The sequence below is a fragment of the Pieris rapae genome, chromosome 3 (genome assembly GCF_905147795.1).
Source record: "Pieris rapae chromosome 3, ilPieRapa1.1, whole genome shotgun sequence".
NCBI lineage: Eukaryota > Metazoa > Arthropoda > Insecta > Lepidoptera > Pieridae > Pieris > Pieris rapae.
Genome location: NC_059511.1, coordinates 176,828 through 199,703, shown reverse-complemented (window position 1 = coordinate 199,703; position 22,876 = coordinate 176,828). Strand labels below are relative to the sequence as shown.

General features: G+C 32.9%; 4 protein-coding genes across 5 annotated transcripts; 1 reads left to right on the top strand and 3 right to left on the bottom strand.

Annotated features, from left to right (window-relative positions):
• Window positions 1-2,545: 2,545 nt before the first annotated feature.
• LOC111002627 (juvenile hormone esterase) lies at window positions 2,546-5,097 on the bottom strand. The gene is made up of 3 exons (XM_022272787.2): window positions 4,840-5,097; window positions 3,279-4,624; window positions 2,546-3,210 (listed from the first exon to the last, which is right to left on the bottom strand). The coding sequence occupies exons 1-3, from the start codon at window positions 5,041-5,043 to the stop codon at window positions 2,985-2,987; spliced, it is 1,776 nt and encodes a 591-aa protein (XP_022128479.2). The 5' UTR covers window positions 5,044-5,097; the 3' UTR covers window positions 2,546-2,984.
• Window positions 5,098-6,275: 1,178 nt separating this feature from the next.
• Window positions 6,276-8,352, bottom strand: LOC111002705 (esterase E4). Its single transcript, XM_022272904.2, has 3 exons — window positions 8,073-8,352; window positions 6,643-7,997; window positions 6,276-6,492 (listed from the first exon to the last, which is right to left on the bottom strand). The coding sequence occupies exons 1-3, from the start codon at window positions 8,247-8,249 to the stop codon at window positions 6,291-6,293; spliced, it is 1,734 nt and encodes a 577-aa protein (XP_022128596.2). The 5' UTR covers window positions 8,250-8,352; the 3' UTR covers window positions 6,276-6,290.
• Window positions 8,353-8,530: 178 nt separating this feature from the next.
• On the bottom strand, window positions 8,531-10,629 carry LOC111002694 (esterase E4). Its single transcript, XM_022272889.2, has 3 exons — window positions 10,422-10,629; window positions 8,886-10,219; window positions 8,531-8,804 (listed from the first exon to the last, which is right to left on the bottom strand). Exons 1-3 carry the CDS (start codon window positions 10,602-10,604, stop codon window positions 8,546-8,548), a joined length of 1,776 nt encoding a protein of 591 aa, XP_022128581.2. The 5' UTR covers window positions 10,605-10,629; the 3' UTR covers window positions 8,531-8,545.
• A 355-nt stretch (window positions 10,630-10,984) lies between these two features.
• LOC111002695 (juvenile hormone esterase-like) lies at window positions 10,985-15,527 on the top strand. 2 transcript variants are annotated; one of them, XM_045634721.1, is made up of 4 exons: window positions 10,985-11,203; window positions 12,092-13,353; window positions 13,426-13,566; window positions 15,504-15,527. In XM_045634721.1, coding segments are annotated over exons 1-4 (1,584 nt in total). In that variant the 5' UTR covers window positions 10,985-11,023; the 3' UTR covers window positions 15,505-15,527. The 2 variants fall into 2 exon arrangements, with proteins under 2 accessions (XP_045490677.1, XP_045490676.1); XM_045634720.1 differs by lacking the exon at window positions 15,504-15,527 and having other exon boundaries at window positions 13,426-13,618.
• The last annotated feature ends 7,349 nt before the right edge of the window (window positions 15,528-22,876 follow it).

Here is a 22,876-nt window from a genome sequence, read left to right as displayed (position 1 = left end):
AACTGCGTCAACAATTCAAATATCGTTTAACACTAATACCTCGAAATAGCTAAACGAATTGGAAATTATACAAATTACACAAAATAGATCCCATTTTGTATAATTAAGGTTATTAGTATGATTTTTTTTTTAATTCTTGAATTCATTAGCTAGTGTTTATAACTAATTTAGTTTTTGTATATGGAAGCGGAAGCAATTGAGAAACTAAATGTTTGTTACAAGTCTGTTGTATTTGTTATATGGGTACATCATAATCATACCTGTTCCATTAAGAGTATTTCGAGTACAGAGAAATTGAGTAATTTATGATATTCTGTATCGAATAGATATTATAGTATATCTGAAATACAAGCTAAAACCCTTTGCAGGATGCAACGATTGGTCGATGGACATGTATCAGATTATGTACCTACTTTTAATTTTCTATATCATCTAGCACTTTTTCAATAAAAGCACTGAAATAAAATAGGGTTTTCGTCTGCTTCTACCGAAAACCGAACAAATACTAACGCAAGGCCATTAAAAAGCAAGCAAGATTAGCATCTGCCACGCGAAGGGTAAAAATAGAGATTTTCAGAATTAATTAATACAGTATAAAGGTGACCTTTCATTATTCGATAGTGTTGGCTGTTTTTTGTGAAGCTTAATGACAGACGTAAGAAGAAGTGAAAGAAGTGTCCAAGGCGTTATTTGCAAAATTCAGTACATTAAAGTACGTCAGAAGCTAGTCAGTCCCTTATCCATCTAGACAAGCCCATGGGTATCACTTTTCTGCGTGATCAGCCTTCTATAACTTCATCGCAGTGTGTTGGTTCTTAAACCTACGAGTTATGCCGCGAGTTACCCCTCACCTACAAATTACCACTGCTCTGATAATAGGTTCTTCTATTAATTTTTGCATGTCGTGTCGTTGTCACATCAGATTTTCAGTTTTTAGCTAAATTCAACTACTGTTTAACCATCGCTCGTCACTTAAATGCATGTTGAATATGCACCAGCATAAGTGGAACAGAAGAAGTTTAAGAATTGATGTAAAAATAACACAATGAAGTTGTTAAGCAGTATCAGGATCGTAAACAACATTCTTTTTGTTGCAGGAAACTATTTAATTAGTTAGTAATCGGTCTTAGGCTGTAATTAAACCGTATCGTTACGTATCTCTTAAGTGTTAAGGAAAGCAGGAACTAACGTAAGTCTACTTGCATAAAGGGAAATGCCCAGTTACATTACATTTATTATATTGCACCTTGTTATTCTTTTTAACCGACTTTAATTATGACGTCTATTAAGTTATCTTAACAACAAGGTGTACTGTTGAAGACGCATAGAAGTAACAATTAAGTACTGGCTAACAATTGGCACGTGGATATAACAAAAAAAATGATTTTTGAATATTATATCCTATAAATTTAGAAAAGATATATGTTTTAATAAAAATCTCTTAAAAATAAGAAATCTGCTTTAGGAGTAATTCAAATTTGTTTTATTTATGAGTGTTTTTACATAACTTTTTTGTAACGGTAAGTATAAATTTAATATGTTACGGTATTATGTAAGTGAGAATTTAATCTCAGTATCTTTTATGAGCAGCATAGCACAAAAACATTGACTAATTCCTCGATTTTGTACAAAGGAAGTAACATTAAAAACAGGTTTTTTTCTACTAATAGTTATGATCTTACTTGCTTATGCGCGTATAACTTTTCCGCCTTTGAAAGCCAAGGTCGTTTTTTATGTTAGATCTAAGGTCAATGCGATAATTACAAGCATATGGCTTTAAGTAGTGCATCGTCGCTGAATATTTCTATATGAAAGATCGAACCACGGACTTTTATCATGAAATTGAAATTTCACAATACGAGGATCACAGGCGGAGATCCTCGAATCGACCAAAATCTGGTTATTTAGCGTAATTATTGTTGTGATAAAATATTTGGCAAAAATTTAAACACAGTTTTAATACAAGTAATTTGTTATATAATGATTTCTTGCACATGAACAAATAAGAAAACTGTATATATTCATTAAATAAATTCTTAGAACACTCCAAAAATAAACGTAAGTCATTAATTAATCAATAAAAAACCCTGAATGTTGTGTATACCAAGCGTAAAGCATTTTGGTAATATATAGAAACATGAAAGTATAAATGCAGCTACATATTTAGTAATATCAACTTTTGTAGCAAGATGCAATGTTATGCACGGTGAAGGTTGACGCTCGATCTGTTTCATTTGCGAAAATTACGTGTTTTATCGCATTATGTTGGTTTGGATTTTTCGTACTTACCTATGTACCTGTACCGCTCAGAAATGACGGCATATAGTCATGGGCTTGTAGTCCAATAGTAGAGTATATGTTATTATAGTGTCAGTTATGACTTCTAACGACGTAAACAAGTTATATATATATACAGCATATATATGTAACAATATATATAAACTTCTGATAAACTTATTTACATTATATTTAAATTTTATAATATAAGATTAACTTTAGAATCATCTAAATATATATCCTATTAAATTTCAGACTAATAATATCAAATTTTAGTGCATACTATAAACCATAATTATTATTATTTTTGTCACTAAAATGTCAATAAAATTCCACAGTCATTGAAAACTAGAAGAATATGGTACTATTTATATGTACTCTACAGTTAGTAAATAATTACAGCTATTTAATTTCCACTCGCATAAGGCATGAAACATTCGCTAACTTATAAAATGTAATTTACTTAAACTTTAATAAAATCATAATGAAAACACTGCCATCTGGCAGTTTAGGCTCGAACTAAAGAGAGTTCAGTGTTAAGATTTTCAACTAGACAACTAGATAATAAATAAATCTGTACTGTACGTATTGCATCGCTAGATAGCAGCATTTACAACAAAAGATTGAAGAATTTCTATTGACTTGTACGGATATTTTTGAAACTTGTAAAACAGTGTTAATTTACATTACAGAATTATAAACTACAATTACAATTCAAAATGGTGTATTTCTTCGTTTACAGCCGTACCATCTTTTGTCAATTCCCTGTATTTATTTAAGAATGCGTCCCAAAATTCGGATCGTTTACCCAAAGGATTCTTCTTCATTTTTAACGTTTTCGATATATGGAGGTAATTCGAATCACCTTTTTTATCCATCGGTAGCCATTTTGTATCTTTTAAAATGTCATCATTTCCAATAGGTGTAGGATTTCTGTAAAAAAATCTCACTTCAAAAAACAATTTTGCCTAAATTTTCTGTGTAAAAAAAAAATGTAATACCCGTATTTCGCAAAATTTGTCCACATCCTGACCATTTTCTTCAACACTTTAAATTCAGGCTGCTCACTGGGCAATTTTTTGTATTGATTGTACGTCTTCTTAATTCGTGTGCACAAAAGTAAATAACAAAGTTCATCAGTAATTGTTGCGCCCCAGTGCTCCATGCTGAATCTTAAAAATCTAGATATGTATTCGCTATTTTCATTTAATGCTCCTCTATAATCAAATAAGTAATAGTAGACTTCGGATTTCAGATCTCTAGATAATTTCTTTGCAGTTGTATGCAAAGCATAATTCTGAAATAGATCGCCCACATACACAGCGTAATCTAAAATATTAGTGTAATGCAAATATCCATCTTTCAAATAGAAATGTAGGGCTTCACTCAGTGCGTTATGAAATATACTACTATTGCGATCGAAATGGAAATCGACCCTTATTGGGAATATAAATAAAGTGTTTCTAATATCATTAACCATCCTTGGTTCCATTAGGTAAGGCGACACTAAATCGAGTCCTTCTCGTGAGTTAAATCCTACTAACACAGGAACATCATTAACTATATTAGCGTTTTCAGGTAAAGTTGCAATCACAGCGTTTTTAGTGTTTTTATCAATAGTTGGTGAAAAAGTGTCAATGCTTAACTGCAGATCATTCATGACTCTGTCATCGAAAACGTTTCCTTCCAAAGAGAGTAAAGTATTAGCATCTACTAATTGCAGTTTTTCTAAAAGGATTTTAGAATCGTCTGTCGTAATATTGAGTAATTCTCCAATTTTAAATGCTTTCTCTTTAGGATTATTATCAAAATAAATAGATTCCATTGCTGTTCCACTCTGTAATATAACGGAAGAAAATAGATTTTTGGCCTTATCTGAATGTAGTAAGATATTAGCTATTACTGCACCGCCACGATTTCCCATAACGGTAACTCGTTTTGGGTCACCTCCAAATGCCTTGATATTATCTTGAATCCACTCTAGACCTAAAATGAAGTCTTGTAATCCTGCATTAGGTGGTATAACATCATCTTCTGTGGTTAAATAACCAAAAATACCCAGCCGATGGTTAATATTGACGACTATTACTCCCTCTTCAATGAAAAAGTCTGGTGAATATGTCTGTGATCCATTAAAGCCCGTTTTGAAATTATCATTGTAATCGAAAACGACTACAGGAACAGAACTTTCTATATCGGGAGAGTAGACATTTAAGTAAAGGCAATCCTCAGAGCCGGAGAATCCAGGTGGCTCATTATTTCTTATTCTAAAGCTGACTTGGAAACATGTTGGTTTTTCCTCGTGGGCCTTTAGTATGCCTTCCCAACCTTCATGAGACTGAGGTGGCTAAAAAGAATATTATATAAAGTAATAAAATATTATAGTATTTTTTCCGTATTATTATATATTCAAAAAACTAGAGGGTCAAAGTCAGGCTCTATAGGCTTATTAATTTCAATTTCTGGTGCTGTTCGGACGCAGATGGTTTTAATTGATTGATAACTAAATTTAAAGTAAAATTAAAAGCTTTCTGCTGTACAATATACATTTAACATACTAACCTGAAGCCTCAAAGCACCAAGCGGCGGATTGGCAAAAGGTATTCCCGTAAACGAATAATATATTTTATCATTCAAAAACGTTTGTTTTCTTAATCCTGATAACGTACCCTGTTTTAAGTTCAATTTTACATCGTTATTTGCACCACATTTTGCGAACGTTATAAACAAAAACATTATGCTCCAAGGTTTTTTAAAATAATGCATTTTCAATATAACTATAATTCAATATTTATATAATTAACTATAATAATTCAATATTTTATAAAACTAATAACAATCAGTAAGATACGAATACGAAAGGCTGAATGGACTTATGTGTATTTCTTATCACTCTTGTATCGATAAGCTTCTAGGAATTATGGCTCAAATTAAAATTACTATAATTTATTATTCGATATGAAATATATTTTTTTTACATTTCAATAATTTGATGATACATTTTGAAATGTAATTTCAAACAATTTATTAATATCTACTAAAAACTTATTAATTACGTCGTATTCTTGTGAATAAACAAGTACTTATTAAAGAAAAACACATAACTTTAATCCGTTAAAAAAGTGTTTTTCTTTAAATGTGTAAAAGTTATATTAATAAAAGACAAATAAGTATTACATTTACGAAGAATTTCATTGGATAAAGATGCGTGTAGCATATGCAAATTGTGAGTGACGTACTGCCGTACGCTGATAGCGTTACTGAAAACATGTATTTAATGCATTCCACTAATTAAAACAATATTTAATTATCTCAAAAACAGATAGTACTGTTTTTGAAATAACTTTATAAAAAACAATCAAATCAAACAGCCATCTCCATACAATTTGAAAAAAACAACAAGCTTGTATTATACAATTATTTAAAAACTATCATACTTTTCAGTTGTTTTTGTCAACTTTCACGTTCTTAAATATGACTTCAAAACTTTGTTTTTTAGTGTCCATGTTAGAAGATCTATAATCTCTATAAAATGATAATTATTTGGTGATTGACCGTTAGAATAAAAGGTTAAAAAAAAGGACCAAATTAAGGGGAATTTTAATAAACAAATAATTCCGTAGTTCCTATTGATAAATATAATTATATCTGATAAAGTACACCTGTTCCCCGTCGGTTCGCGTGCACATCTTAAATGTCCGAATGGTAGATATCTGACCATTATTTTCTTGACAGTAAACCTAATTCCTAACCAAAATATGTAAAATTAAGTGAATTAAGCGACACTATTTCATAATACAATATTTTGCTTGAATATATTTTGGTTACGGAACGCATAGAACGAAGCTTAATAAATATTTACTATAGGTATTAGCTTTTCACTTATTATTGGTACTGTATTGTTTATAGCATTTCCATATAATTAACTATCGAAAACAATAATTTTTGTCAGAATCGAAATGGAAACCTGAAGTTTTTTATTAGAAATAAAAAAACAATAGTATTCAATTAATTTATAATTCATCTCTGGGTGTATCTTTTACAACACCATCAACGGCTAAAGCTTTGTACTTTGCGATAAAATCATCCCAAAACTTGACTTTGTCATTGTAAAGATTGTTCATGATACGTAGTTCATCACTTATTACTAGGATTTCTTTATTCTCTTTCGTTGCGGGTTTCCAAACGAATTTCGCTCCTTCGGGAGTTGGATTTCTAAAAAAATAAAAGTGATATAAAAGCAATTACGTACTTTAAATATAGAAATAGTAGGTACATGAACACGATTATCATTAAAAAAAGAAAAGCTTATCGTCCAGTTTTATATAACTCTTGTATTTTTGTAACATATTCAAGTTGTCTTACCCGCTTCTAGCAAAATTTGCGTATAACCCGACCATTGTTTTTATTACTTTTATCTCTTCCACGTCTTCTCCTTCTAATAATTGTTTATATTTTTTTCTAATTGGGTTGCAAATAAATAAATAACATAGGTCGTCGCCCATGGAAGCTCCCCAGGTGCCATCAAGAGTGAGAGCGTCCTTTAGTATTGACTGTTTCTTGTAATTTAATTCTCCATTATAATCAAACATGTAATAATACACAGATGACTTGGAAACATTTAATAAATGTCGTACCGTGTAATCCATAGGATAAAATGTTGAAGCATCATTTATGTATGACATGTATTCTCCAGGTTGACTGACTTTTACGTAGCCTTCATCGAAATAGTATTCTTTTATTTCGTCTATCGCTTGTAAATATATTTGATCGTTTAGTTGAAACCGGTATCCTGATCGGATTGGCATGAGAAAGACAAAATCTCTGTCTGCAAAGGTGAGATAATTTGGTTTATGAAGGTAGCGGGCACAAGCGTCAATTGATTCCCGTGAGGCGTATCCAATCATAATGGGGATATTAATAGTTGCAGAGATATCTTCTGGGTACGATGTAATAACTGCATCTGGGTGGTCATGCTCAATGACAGGTGTGAATGGTAGAACTCCCCTTTGATGTTCCCTTGATTCGTCTGGATGTATGCACAAAAGTTCAGCATCAGCTATTCTATCAGCTGGTACGTCTGATAACCGTTCGATAATTGATTTACTTGAGGTGGCTTTGTCTTCAAGTTGCTCTGTTAATGCAATAGCCTTTTTGCTTGGATCTTTTGCAAATGAAACTGGAGAGAGTGAAGTCCCACTTTGTAATATTACAGAGCTGAATAAGCCTTTTGATTTAGGAGAACGCATTAAAATATCGGCAATTACTGCCCCTCCTTGGTGCCCCATGAGGGTTACTCTTGACGGATCTCCATTAAAATTTTTGATATTTTTATTTAACCATCGAAGAGCTAAAAGAATATCTCTAAGACCATTATTACCAGGCAAAACATCATCACCAAACGCAAGAAAACCAAAGGCACCGAGTCTATGGTTAATCGTTACCAATAAAACCTCTTCTTTCATAAAAAAATCAGCTCCGTAATCCTTCGAATTGTTGTAGGACGTCTTAAAATATTGATTGTAAAGAAAAACAATAACAGGTAACTTGACATCTTTGTCGTCAGGCAAATGAGGCGTATGTATGCTTAAGTACAAACAGTCTTCGTTTCCGCAAAAGCCAAATTCATTTCCACTTGAAGGAATATTATATTGTGCACATGATTTTCTTTCTCTTTTAGCCTCTAATACGTCATCCCATGATTCATGAGGCACAGGTGCCTAAAAAAACTATTTATAATAAAATTATCACGACTGCGGTAAACTATGGTGAGATATAAATATAAAATAGATTACCTTGAACCGAAGCTGCCCAATAGGGGGTTGTGCGTAGGGTATACCCAGAAATGAGAAGTACCTTTCACCGGGTATAATAGATTGCACTATTTTTCCGGCGATTTTGCCAGACTCGGTTTCCACAACCACATTTCCTTTTATGCAATTTATGAAACATAAAAATATTAGCGCTCTCATTATATTTTCGTCGAATTATGGATATTATTTACGCCGACAGCATTATTGTTACTTTAAAACTGACGTGTTCAATAGATAATTCGTATCGGGTGAAGTTTTACGACGAACCTATATTTAAAGATAATTTGTTTGATAAAGATAACCAGTAATAGTTTTATGATTGGATTACGTATCGTGGTATTACAGTATGTGGATTACCTAGTATTTATTATGTAGACCGAATTTGATAGTAAAATGTATATTTAATTCCACCATTTACTAACATGAATATCATACTATTTTTATGGTGCGTTTGTTTATAAGTAATGTTTAAATAGTCTTAAATTAATAAAATTATAAAAAAAATATAATTCATCTTTTTTATTAATCGAAGTTACGACACCATTTACAGCCCTGTTTTTCCATTTATTTATAAAATCGTCCCAAAATTTAAAACGTTCAGTCAGTAAATTCTTTTTTATTTTTAATTCGTGGCTGAAACTTAGGTATTGTTTGGATTCCTCATTATATTTAGGCCATTCTAGGTTTGCATCAATGTCATCAAGGGTCGGATCTCTATAAAAAAAAAATTAAGCACAATAATTATAAAAATATTTCTTAATTATAATTATTTTAAATGCGAGTCTTGACACATACCCATACTTGGCAAAAGTTGTCCAAATTTTGATTAATTTCCTTTGCATTGTCCAAACATCAGACTCTTGATGTTTGTTTTTTAAGTATTCTTGGCTAAATTCTGGACATTTGAATAAGTAGCATAATTCATCACCTAGCGCCGCCCCCCAGGTTCCATCATTCACCTTGGATAGTTTTAATAAGTCATTTTTATTCTGATTAAAGTTACTGTAATAGTCGAAATAGTAGTAATAAACTGTGTTTTTCTTTGCATAGTTCTCAACCATTGCATTAATTGCATAAGCATTAATAACATCGCCGACATACGTTATAAACTCTGGCACACTTTTTGGAGAAAACTTTTTCTTTTTGAAATAGAACTTTTTGATTTCTTCTGCAGCTTCTATGTAAGTATCGTCTATAGGGTCAAAACGAAAGTCTACTCGCTTAGGAATTATAACGGGAAAATCTTTATTGAGACTGCCTACAAAATTTGGCTCCAATAGATAGTTTAAAGAAAATTCTATGCCCTCTCTTGAATTGAATCCAATCATCAAAGGAATGTTATATTCGTCACTTGTATTTTCAGGGTATTTTGTTATGAATCCATTAGGGTTTTTCTCAACAATTGGTCCAAAAGGAAGAAGACTTCTTTGCATGTCTTTATTGTAATCGTCTGGCACTGTCCGAAGTTCCTGTGTAAAAAAGTTAGCAATGGGACTACCTTGTAATTCTCTCAGAAGATTTTCACTTTTCTTTGAGGGAATTTTCAGCAACTCGCCGAGTTTCAACGCTCTCTCCCACACTTTTTCCTGTAAATACATCGAAGTGAAAGATGTGCCACTCTGTAAAATGGCTGAATTGAATAATTCCTTAGCTTTCGAGCGTATAAGTAAATCGACAGCGGCGGCGCCTCCTTGAGATCCCATCAGTGTGACCCTTTTGGGGTCGCCACCAAAACGTCCTATATTTTTCGATATCCACTTAAGAGCAGCGTACAGATCTAATAATCCAGAGTTTCCTGGTAAAACGTCATCCTCAAAGGATAAAAAGCCGAAAACTCCTAATCTATGGCTAGGTGTGACAATGACTACGTCTTCTTCCAGGAAAAAGTCATGCGCGTAGTCCTTGGTTTTATTGTAAGAATTAGAAAGGCGTTCGCTGTAAATGAAAACTATTACGGCTCGTTTATTTTCGTCTGTATTTGGAGTGAATATGTCAAGGTATAGGCAATCTTCCTCTCCGTATTCCCCGAGTGGTTGCTTCTTTTTAATGTTATTGTTAAACTGAATACAGGCTGACCTTTCTTTTGTAGCAATTAGAGTTTCGTTCCAAGGGTCGAGATCTCTCGGAGGCTAAAATAAAAAAAACATAAATAACAAATATATGACAATTTACTACATTTTGAGTAGGTATTAATATTAAGGATTAAGAAAAAAATCTAAAGTACATTATCCTTTCAAACTGTTATGTTTTGTGTATTTAATTCAGATTTTACTTAAAATAGTTTCAGCTCTAAGCATTTATTATTTTCTTATGATACAACTGTAGACTTACAAGAAACTTTAATTCTCCTAGGGGTGGTTTTGCATACGGTATGCCCATAAAAGCATAATATTCTTTGTTTTCATATAAAGTCTTCAAAACTTTTCCCGAAACCTGACCATGGCTTGTTGCTACTGTCGGAGGCTCTGAAAAAGCAGTGAGAAAATTTAAACACAGTAAAAACAAACGAAACATGTTTAAGTCATATCTAACTAATGCATACTGTAAATTAAATCAATATCATATTCTTATCAACGAACCATCTTGTAAATTGTACCTATTGGATATTGTGGGTGATATCTATTGGTCAAATAAATAAAATTTAACGAAAGCCGATAGCAAATTAATATCATCATGGATTGTTGTTTGAAAAGCTTCCTTATGGGCAATATACAGTAATATTTTAATTAAACGCATATTACTAATGTATAAAAATATGTTTAAAATGAAACGAGTACAAAAATGAAGCACAACTAAATATTTGATACGTATCCTTTCGACACAGGCGAGGTATGCTTAAATTAGTGTAACTTAAACAAAATTTCAACTTGAAAAACATTCACAGTGTAATTGTGTTTGAAATATAACACCTGTATTAATAACTTTTCTATAAAATGTTAAGTTTTTCTTTAATGATTTTAGTTTGTGCGTATTCGTGTGATAGTATTGTAGTTAAATTTAATGAAAGTGTTATCGTTGGGAAATATTTACGAACCATTTTTGGGGATAAATCTTACGTAGGATTTTTTCACATACCTTACGCGGAGCCACCTTTAGGGGAATTAAGATTTAAGGTACATTGAAATAAAGAGTATCATTTTTAAAATATAATAATAACATATTTATTGCTTTTTGAAGCATCACAATACCTTGATATAAATACTACTCAATATGTTCCTCAAAATATCTTTTGTGTGTTTTATTTAAAGTTTGCTTACTATACAGTACTCTAAATCCTACCGAGTTCCAAAAATACATCACAATTAATAATTAAGAGTAATTTTCAATTTTTTTTAACCAAAATAGCCTATAATAAATACTTTATTCTTAAGATTTCGGAAAATTCTGTGCGACCTAAATTCAGCTGATCGTGCCATATGCGCCGTATATTTTATATGCAGTAAATAAAATGAGTGTTATTTATTCAGTAATGTGATTTTTCTTGTTCAAACAAACTCGAAGAATTCCTTTTGTCGCAAATATCTTACGGATGTTTTCTTTTCTCCGTAGTTAAGAGGAATCAACAAAACAATTACACTGAAACTCTTAAAGGGTTCTGAGTGTAATATTTACTATAAAAATAATACTTGTCGTAATTAATACTAGATATTGCATAAATCTCGTTATTAAATTACTTCGATCAATAAAAATATAAAATAAATAAATCAGTGGCGCAGCAACCAATTCGACTTAGGATCCTTCAAGAAAAGAGCTTACCAATTTTTAAATGGCCAGCAATGCGAGCCCGTTGGTATTGAGAGTGTCCATAGGCGGCGGTATCACTTAACATCAGGTGAGCCTCCTGCCCGTTTGCCCCCGGTTCTATAAAAAAAAAACCTTTGTTAGTCGGAGCGAATTTGTCCATTGTCGCACAGCCGGGGATCGAACCTACCACCCCAGCGAAGAGAGTCGCACGCTGTTGCCACTAGCATTTAAACATACATATATTATACATATTTTAGCCCCCAATAGGTCCTAGAAGTTTTGAAAACTACAAAATATACGCATATGATGAAGACACATGGAGCGGGCTTACAGAGGATTGTCTTTATTTATCAATCTTTATGCCTCTCTCGGTATATCCGAAACCAGTCCTGGTATGGTTTCATGAACATTCCTACTGGCATGGTCCAGATTTCTTTATAGACGAGGAAATATTAGTCGTCACTGTTTCGTTTCGAACAGGAATATTTGGTTTCCTAAACACTGAAGATGATTTCGCTGAAGGAAACCTAGGGGTTAAAGACATGCAGATGTCTCTAGAATGGCTCAAACACAATGTTCATAAATTTAATGGGGATCCTAAAAGTATTACCATTGTCGGTGCAGGTTTAGCGGCCACACCGGTGGCATCGATGTTATTGAATGCTGATAAAGATTTATTTTCTAAAATAATTGTTTTAAGCGGCAGCGCACTATCACCGGCTGATTATAAGAATTTTAACTTTGAGATTGCTAATAAATTATTCAAAAGACTTGGAGATCCACTTAAGAGATTTAATAGGAAAGAATTATATGAACTGCTCAAGAACGGGACAGCGGATAAATTGCTATCGGCCTCTCGAGAACTTTTCGATAGCACTGAAGTAAGAGATAATCAAAGATTGATTAATCCATTTGGATGTTCTCTCGAGATTGCTTCTGAGAATCCATTTATGAAATGGACACCTATTGAAATGTACAATAGAAAAGCTGTCAACGACGTGCCAGTTTTGATTGGCTACACGAGTTTACCTTCGCTCTGCAAGCTTAAAGGTCTCGCTTCTAATAGAGAACTTTTAAAGTACCTTAATTATAATTTTCAATATTTACTGCCATTCGAAGGGAGAGTGGACGAATACAACTGCAAAAAATACAAGAAAATTAAGCAGCGCATTAAGGAATTTTATTTTCTCAACGCGACAATAACAGAGCGTAGTTTGAGGCGATTCGCAAAATACCTATCCGACATGCATATCTTCCCTTTGCTGAGACAAGCGAGGCTTCAAAGCGATGTCTCGAGCTGTCCAGTATATTTGTATAGATTTGCGTTCAAGGGGTCTTTCAATATTGGCTGGAGAAATTACGTTCCCAATTTAAATTGGTCGGGAGCAAGTTTGGACGACGAAATATGTTACTTATTCAAATGCAAATCTCTAAATCACGTCTATAACAGAGCACAGACCAATGAAAGGGGCTTCATTAGGAAAATTGTGAGATTATTTGCTAATTTCATTAAACTTGGGTAAGAGCTAATGATAATGAATATAAAGTTTGAATAAATGAAACAATATAAAACGAAAATTAAAACTTGCAGAAACCCAACACCACACGATGATGAAGTATTGAAAAATATACAATGGATGCCTTTAAGTAAAGGAACACATTTAAAAGCCATGAACTTTGGGAAATTAATAAGAATGCGAGATATTCCCGAAGAAGAAAGAATGCGATTTTGGTATAATTTGCAAAGAGATTTTGTTACTTTAAATAATTCTTAATAAATATTTATTTATTTTTTTCATTAAGTATTCTTGTAATTATTAATGGATACAGAACATGTTAATTTTTTTTATTATTATTAGGACCTTTTATTTTGTTTTAAATACGAATAAATGTTAAATTATTTAATTCTATAATTTAATTGTTATAAGATGTACTTTGTAAACTGATATATCAATGATTTAAATGTAAATTCAGGGTTGAGACAATTTCTTATTATCATCATTCCCCCAACCCTACGACTTTGCCAGGATGTGCAGGAAATACTGGAACGCTTTGAAATTATGTATGTGCTGCTCTAGTTCCTGTGACTCTCTTCTCTTTAATCCATTTCTGTTATCTCATTCCCGTCATATATATTAAGTTAAAGTTAATGTAAATGTATAGGTATAAAACAAAATTGTAATAATATAAAGAATTTATGAATGAAAAATAGTCACAACTGACACTGACGAACTGGCAAACTCAACTCAACTCATACAAAAAGTTAAAATTAAATTTAAAAAAAAATCTAGCAAGTCCAGGCTCTAAGGATTCTAATTTCAACATCCTGCCTAAACGGTCACCTAACGAGATCGGGCAAAAAAAATAAAGTTATCTAAATCCCTAAAAACAATATAGTTAAATTGGCAAAAATTGCCGTCAGTGGAGCCTTATCTCTGAAACTTTGCAAGACTTCTTCGGTCGGGTACCAACAGTCGGCGTAACGGAAACTAATTTTCCGGTCTCTGTCTACACCTTGCTTTATTTTGACTTTCCCAAATGATAGTAGACAGAGATTGGAGCACAAACAAATTTTGAAACTTGGGGCAGTAGTATGGAGTTCCATCTTTGAATTTTTCTTATTTTCCCAAAATATAAACAGGCCCAATGCTGAAAAATTTTAAGTATGGTTTTGAACATCCATGAGGTCGAGGATATAGAACAAATAAATGAAATCTGGAACATTCTGGAACTTTTGGGGCAATTATTATTTCAGAACGCTATTAGGAGAGAAAATTCTTGAAAGGTTAACCAAAAATCACCAATTTCATTACCTTCTCTAACTATAACGTTATGACAATCTCCATTTCATAACTCGGCCCCGGTAATTAACCAGTTAACGACATGAATCAGCTAATGGAGGTTTTACTGTGCTCACTTTAAAAGGCTTTTACGACCAACAAAACTATATTGGAAAGTAATTAGGACAGATTGCTTTTGTTTTCTGCTTCTAGATCGGTCTTTAAGAACAGGTCTCTAATCTTACGTTGGTGTTCGTTGCTTAAACGATTCTGTAGAGAAAAAGATTAACAGTAAATAATATGTTATAAAAGTAGTAAATAGTAAAACTTGTGGCGCTACTCGTGGCCTGAGGTTTCTGTTTCTGTATCACTTGTTTCTTTTAACATGCATTTAGGTGTTCAGCCTTTTTTCCTGACATATTCCGTCAACTTTTTGCGTCTAGGCCGGTTTTGTCACGATGTTTTCATTCAACGCTGTGCAAATGGACATAATTGTACATTGGTTTACAGCCGGGGTTCGATCCTACTGGCTCAGCCATAAAAGTCAAACTTTCAAGCCAATACTGCAAAATTATTATTATTATAATTTATATTAATAAGCTTGTTGTATATATAATAAGCTGTAAAAAGTTAATAATTCATAGAAATTGTGTGGTTAATTTCGTGTAATCTAATTTGGTTATTTTTAGTAATTTTATTTGTTAATTTCTTACTATATATATTTTTCGGCAATGGGCTGATCGGTTTTAGAGAAAGCATTGTTGGGTGCGTTTCTCTAACCTAATTCGCTGTTTTGCCGATGATTTTTTTCTGTTTTACCAAAAAAATCTGGTACTGTTATTGTATACTTATTTTATCTTGTAAATATTTTATTTGCTTTTTTTCATAGAACCGGGAGCAAACGGGCAGGAGGGTCACCTGATGTTAAGTGATACCGCCATCCATGTACACTCTCGATGTCAGAGGGCTCGCCAGTGCGTTGCCGGCCTTTTAAGAGTTGGTACGCTCTTTTCTTGAAAGACCCTAAGTCGAATTGGTTCGGAAATACTTCAGTGGACAGCTAGTTCCACAAGGTGGTGGTGTGCGGCAAGAACTGCCTTGAAAAACGCGCAGTTGTGGAACGGCGGACGTCGAGGTGATACGGGTGGAATTTTCCCCCAATCAGGGACTCCACGTAGTATATTTTATTTGTATTTTTGAATATTTTGTAACACTTATGTATTTAAGTAAACATACAGTCATACATTTTAGATGGAAAATTTTGTAAAATTTGACATAGATTTAGTACTATGTCGTATTGGTCGTAAACTTAATAAATAATAATAATAGGTGTGAGTATGGTTTTAAGAGGAAATTCTATCCGGTCGTGCCTCCCCCATTTCTTTCCAATGCTGTCTGTTTTTAGTTTGGAGTAGCAACTTTCTACCGGCGTCATCGACACTCGACATCTCTGCGTTTGCCCAAGAGCTCACCTCTACATCAGTTATAAAGCGGTTAGTCTGTCTGTCTGACTCGTTCCTAATATTATTATTACTTACTTGTCTTACTTTCAAATTTTTTGAAGTTGCAATGCGTTATATAGCCTCACATTCTGATATCTCGGACTAACTGACCTGTCGAATTTCCTTCCCCCTAAAAGTCTAATTATATCGTGTTAACTTAAGTTATAGTTAATTTAGGATTTATTATGTATTAATTTAGGTTTATTTTGAAAAAATTTTTAAATATTATAAACTGATACAATTTTAAATCGTCAATCTTAACGTCCTATAAAATAAATCGGCTAATGCACTTTCTAACTTTTTTGCATGGACACTGCACAAACCGTGAAGGCCAAAAATTGGAAAAAAATCTAAACGTCACACGATGTTCACAAAACATCCCAAATGTTTTAATTAATTCTCTCCGTATATCTTGTGCGCACATTAATCAAGTCAGCCAACGGTCTATTGCTCGTTTTATGAAGCCATTTTCCGGAAAGAATTAAGATCTAAGGGCAACCATAAATAAGGAATGTTTGGACTTTCTGAATTAAAAAAGTGTTATAATGAAAAGAAGCTGAATAGAAGTGAAAAAGCCGGCAAAGCATTGGTATCCTGCCGTTTAACGTTGCTCCGTAGGCTCGTTTGATTCAGATAATATATAAGTATTTGGTTCTACTTTTAACAGTTTAACAGTTTATAGTAAAATACATTTTATTTTTGTCATATCGTACAGCTAAACTATTATTTTAAAATAAAACAAATGAAAGTACTATCAACTACAACTTGTATACTGTATGGAGATTTGATTTAATGAATTATTATCAAATATTTATAAGTTTTGTTGACAAGGCAATAGGTTTTACTAGAACATTCTGGCATTTACACAATTCACAAATGTTTTTAATTGAAATGAATAGTTGAGAGGTTACAGAAGGGCCAAAGAATGTTAGTGGGTCGTGTCTGAGGCAGGTAGGCGATTACATCAGCAGGGATTATGCGATTAAACCGAGCAGTGAGGACCTCACTCAGAATTTAAATTATTTTAGTTCGCCGGGATTTCGTCGGGACTAATTTTGGTGTTCTAGTTTTATTAGAGATTCACTGAAACTATGAAAATGTATCATTAGCCTTTTTCGAAACATATATAATCCATATCGAATATTAATTTCGATGCGTAATAAGATTTAACGAATAAAATGTTATATGGATTCCAGATAACCAGAAACTCTTGTGGGCGAGACCTGAAGAGAATCGGCATTATTAAATAAAGCCTGTGGGAGACTTAAGCACACGTCATGACTTTGGCCGAACACTTAGGGAATAGCTAGTATGCTTTACTTTACTATTGCTGATTCTGTAAGAATTACAAGTTAAAACGTTAAATATTTTTTAAATCATTGCTTTAATGTTACTGGTTTACTATTACAACATGTATACTATTATTTGCATACGTAAAATAGGCGCAGAAATTGAGTGAGAAAGAGAAGAATAGAATTTAGTATTTAACTAATTGCTAATAAGCTACGAATATGGTGTGAGCTGCGAAGCTTCAAGATGTTTCACTATGTTGTATTGATTTACATGGACGGTACGTATGATTAAGTGAAACATTCACAATCATTTCATAATTCACCGCACCAACTGAAGCTTAACTATGAATTTGTCTTTCTTTAACCGCTATTCACAGTAGCTCATACATTAAAAGGAAATGTCGCAAGGAAACTGGCACCCATTAGTCGGTGGAGTCAGTCTCCGCTCATTAGGTCCGTTGTGCGTAAAGCTAACTAAGCCAGCCTGGATCCTTTTAGAAGCACAGAAGGGCCATCGCTGCACCTGGAGATGCGATGGAGATAGCCATGCAAATGTAGTTTTTATGCAACCACTAGCGGCGGACAAGGTCAGTCAATGGATGCGACCAAGTTTCGTCCTGTTGTTCAGGAGTACACAATATCCCTATAAAACCTGTTTTTAAAGTATACCTGGAATGAATAAAGTACTGATTTCACTAAGGAAATTAATCTCTAAAATGTATTGTTTGGGACTACTGAGACCACCGGCTTACGTATTTCTAAGCAAAGCCGCCATTAATTTATTTGAAGTTTACGTTTGAAACGGGCTCCGCTAAATGAAAGTGCGTAGGAGAGTATTTCAAGCGCCCTTTGCACTAAAACTTTGCGTATTTCACTTTGTATTATTAAAAGGGTAGAGAAAATAAATGCCGTTTACGCCCCTGTCTGGATGGTTGATTTATTCAACTGTAAGGTAGAAGTAACATGTTTTAATCTATAAAGTATAATTTTGTAAGCTTATCGTAATTAATCAGTTGTGCCACTGAATGCTATTAATTTGATATGGGTTTCATTAAGTAAGCTATAAACTCGTATATTAACAGAAAAAGACTGTTAAACACAAATAAATATTTTAAATTCACTGTTAATATTACATTTCATTATCAGTTGTCTTTGTCTGCAATCAAAAGAAAAAGTAGTTTTATCTTCAGTTGCAAGATGTCAAAGCATCCATTGAGAAATTGCAAGAGATTTTTGTGAGAATAACTCAAAGTGTCAGCGTGCCAAAGATGGCGGACGGGGATAAACGTCGAACAAATGGGAAACTCCGTAGTGGCTTTTATCACGACACCGCTCGCGCATTATGGGAATTGCAAACCAAAAAGGCTTCAGTTTTATTTAAGCAAATTTCTTTTCCATCTACAAATGATTAAACATAAATTAATTACGTATTTATATTCGTGTATATGTTGGCTACGTTATTGTGAGTCTTAAAGAGTATCATGACTTAGTCCTAAACCATTGTTGTTATTACTTAGAAAACTGTTATGCGCTTATAAAAATGAAAATAAAAAATGAAGGACCTTTTTATGTCTGAGCAGATTACTGTATTTGATTCATATTTCTTTATCCACCTAATACGCAAGTACGCAGTGTCCTGTGCTTGACACACGACGTTGACATTTTAGGTCTAAGGCAAACCGGGATCCGAGAGTCGCGCGCTGAATTAGGCCAATGCTGCTGCTGCTGTATATAAATTGTTTAATTAATATACAGCAGCAGCAGCGATTAATCTCTTAACCGAAGAATAATTTTAGATTGATGGAAGTCCTTTCCTCCTGTTTTATTGACACTAAAATGTGTCTATTTATGGATATTCTAACTAAACGTATGACGTGTATATTTCGTATTAATATTATATTATGGCAATAAAGACGGCGCCAGGTTATGAGTAATATCGTTAGAGGTTATGCCTCTGACGTCATTTTCACTTTCTTTCAGCGGTACAATCACATCAGTGTGACATTTGTTAACATAGAAAGACGATAGTAAGAAAATAAATCCCCGTCTGCTCGAAAGTTTACTACTAGCTTTCTAGCATCCTCAGAATAAGAAAACAATGTGGGACAGACAGTAAAATATTTCCTAGTATCTGTAGTCTGAATAATTTAGTTAAAGATTAAAGAAAATTAGGGAAGAAGTAATTTCCAGTATATTATAGAGCGAGCACGTGTAAAGTGTCATTCGTATTTCGTATGAAAACGTAGCAAATGAGAAAAAGTATCATCAATCAAAGTTGCTTTTATAAGAGTTTTATCCAATAAAGTTGGAATCCGGGATGACAAACTAAGCCTTCCAGCCTGTGTCCACATCAATCTTATGAGATATTTCTGGAAATATCGAGTACCTACTGAAACTTTATGTATTTCGACAAATGACACCTTAACACCTTGACACCTTCCTAACTTTAGGAAACAACTAAACCAACTTTGTATGGTAGAAACACCAACACAATTGGTTCGAAATACATAATTGTAGTTTAATAAAAGTTGTGAGGTTGATCCAAAATATCTTAACTCGGCCGATTGTCACATTATTTTGTTAGTCACTGCTTAGTTTAAATCGGGTTATGGTAAAAGCATTTTTATTTTGATTTTTACCTTTTAGTCAATTATATTTGTTAGTGCCATCGTTAATTTATAATTTTATAGTGATTGTTTTTTATGGATGTTGAGGCAAAGTATCAGTAAGTAAGGATACATAAAAACGGGTGACAAAATGGCAAGATAAATTCTTTCCAATAATGACTATAATACGTATATTATTATTATAACGTATTTTTATAAATAAAATCACAAAGCATAAAAAGAAAATCTGTAAAATGGTTTCCATTCGTAGTTCCATTTGTTTTTACGTGTACACTTTACTCTGTAATGTTCATTTTACGATCAAGTTTATTGCCTTATCAGTAAATATACACGAGCCTTTCTGCGGGGAACCTTCTTTGCGAAGTGTTTTATACTTATTTGAATAAATGGATGTTATGGAGATGAATATTCCTTTCTTGTTTTTATGATCTTTATAATAAAATGTACCTCATGATACATGATATTAAAACATTGAGTCCAAATAATATATTGTATCAAAACTAATCAATGAATGAAATAAAACGAAATAATTACAATATTTCGTTACAAAGTGAGAAATGCCTAATAAAAAAGACAGTAGCACTATACTTCAGGAATGTGTATGTATGGATAAGGTAGTGAGTAGGAAAAATCATTTTATGAATACACGCAAACTGCAAAGTGGGAACGTCGCTATAGGGGATATTTTATTATTCGCTATCTCGTAGCTGGGGTCTACGAAAGTGCTCCGAAAGCGGAAGATATAATAAATGCTACGAGGGAGCAATGATCTTAATGGTCGGCTTATTCATCCCGTGGTTGCCTCAAATAGAAGTTAACTGTTGATACTATTTACCGTACTGATTTTAGTGATCATAAAAATATACCGCCTATCAAAAAGGAATTGTAACTAGTTATTAACTACCTAGTACTTATTTATTTATTCTACATATTTATTATATGCTTCCAGTGTATATAATAATGTGAAATCTGCAATACGTACAAATAAGTCTACTTTCATACAAAGCTTGTTGCTTATATTGAGATACATTAGTATTTCGTGCACAAGGGGCGCCTTGCTAACGAAGTGTGTGCGCGCAGTACTTCCAACAGTTGTGACCTTCGACACAGAACCAGCTCTCCATTATATGGACATTCCTAACCATAAAAATTCTAAATAGGCGTATTGATGTAGCAGTAGCAGTATTTAAAACATTTATTATTGAATATCACTGAAACACATAATACATACTACACAATGCCCTGATGAATAATTAGTAAGATGACCGCAAATCGCATCGGAACGGAACATGCCCTGCTGGGGCTTAAGCCTATTACTCCGAATTGTAGGTCGTTTCTAGGCCAATAACTATAATCCACCGCAAATTCATTTGATAACTTAATCTTTATTTGCTTATTGCTTTGTGGTCAATTCACAGCTTATTTTATGGTAACATAAATCTCATAGAAATTTGAATGACTAAATTTGAACCAAGAAAAAAGAATAAAACAAACGGGCTGAGCTAAATAAAACCGTTTAAAAAAAACCGATGCGTCTTGTTGATCATATTTTGTAAATTTGAAATAACAATTGCTGTCTAGTACTCAGAATACATTAGATATGCTGAACACATAACAAATCATCATGTGCATCTTCACATCTGAATTCGTAATCACCAGCTTAGCTTTCGCGGGTAAGTCTATCTCTCGCACGAGAAGAGAATATTTCTTCGATTTATGTTTCTTTCCTCGTCATGCTCACTCCGGTTATCTTTACGTTGTATAAGTTTATGTTTTATCGTCACGAGGAATGAAAACTAAGATACGCTGTGATTTTATAATATAGGTACGTCATTAATTCGATTGTCTGTATTATTTCATTCATTCATTCATGCTGTTCTTTTACAAAATAAGTAGAGAATCTTTAAATATGCACCAAAATTTATTTTTTTCATCTAAAAAATATCGTTTTTTCAATGAAATAGGCGTGTGTACACTGTGCATGTACGTGAAAATCTTGTCCTATTTGTTGAGAAGGGTATTACGTTATATTGTTCTCTCAAAGGTACAATACGAAAAATGGGGATAATCTTAATGACTTTTCCCTTCCTTTCGTTGAAAGCCTGTGTTCGTACTTAGAAGTAATTTCGACGTTCGACTCTGTACTAAGAACTTATTGACATTTCTTCCCTTATCACATTATATCCGTAATACTTTTTAAGTACATACATATACATTGTGTTTTCTATAAGTGGCTTTCTTTATATCTTAGATGTATAAAGTAAAATAAATAAATATTTCAATAAATATCGTATTGCTTTATTGGTTTGTATAAAATGCAATGGTCTAACCTATATTCTAGATCTTGTTCGTTCTGCCGTACATTTTGTTGACATTTACGCAATAGGCAGTTGCATCGGCCACGTTTGCTTGCTAACTTGAACTACGTTGTACAAGTTAGCGCAGAAGTTTGGCAGCTTTCTGATAAGTATCGAAGTTGTCTGTTACTCGAAAATATCGTATTTAGATTAACAATTTATAGACATCGAAGAAATGAGGACTTAAAAATTACGAAATTCTAATTTTCGGGAACATAACATATGTTATATATTAATTAGAATTATTAGTATGATTCACCGTAATATTATGTCTGGATGATATTCTCTCACTAATGTTAGTTATTTCTCAATGGCTATTGCCGATTTTATTATTATTTTATTTATTTCTTTTAAGTTGTAATTAGGAGCATGGTGTTATGGTTGCAGCTCCCTATTAACGCTGTGTAAAACAAAAAACTTGGCAATTAAAAAGAGTGTGGAGAGTTTAATGCCAGTTCTTCTCTTCTGTTTTACGACCTTGATT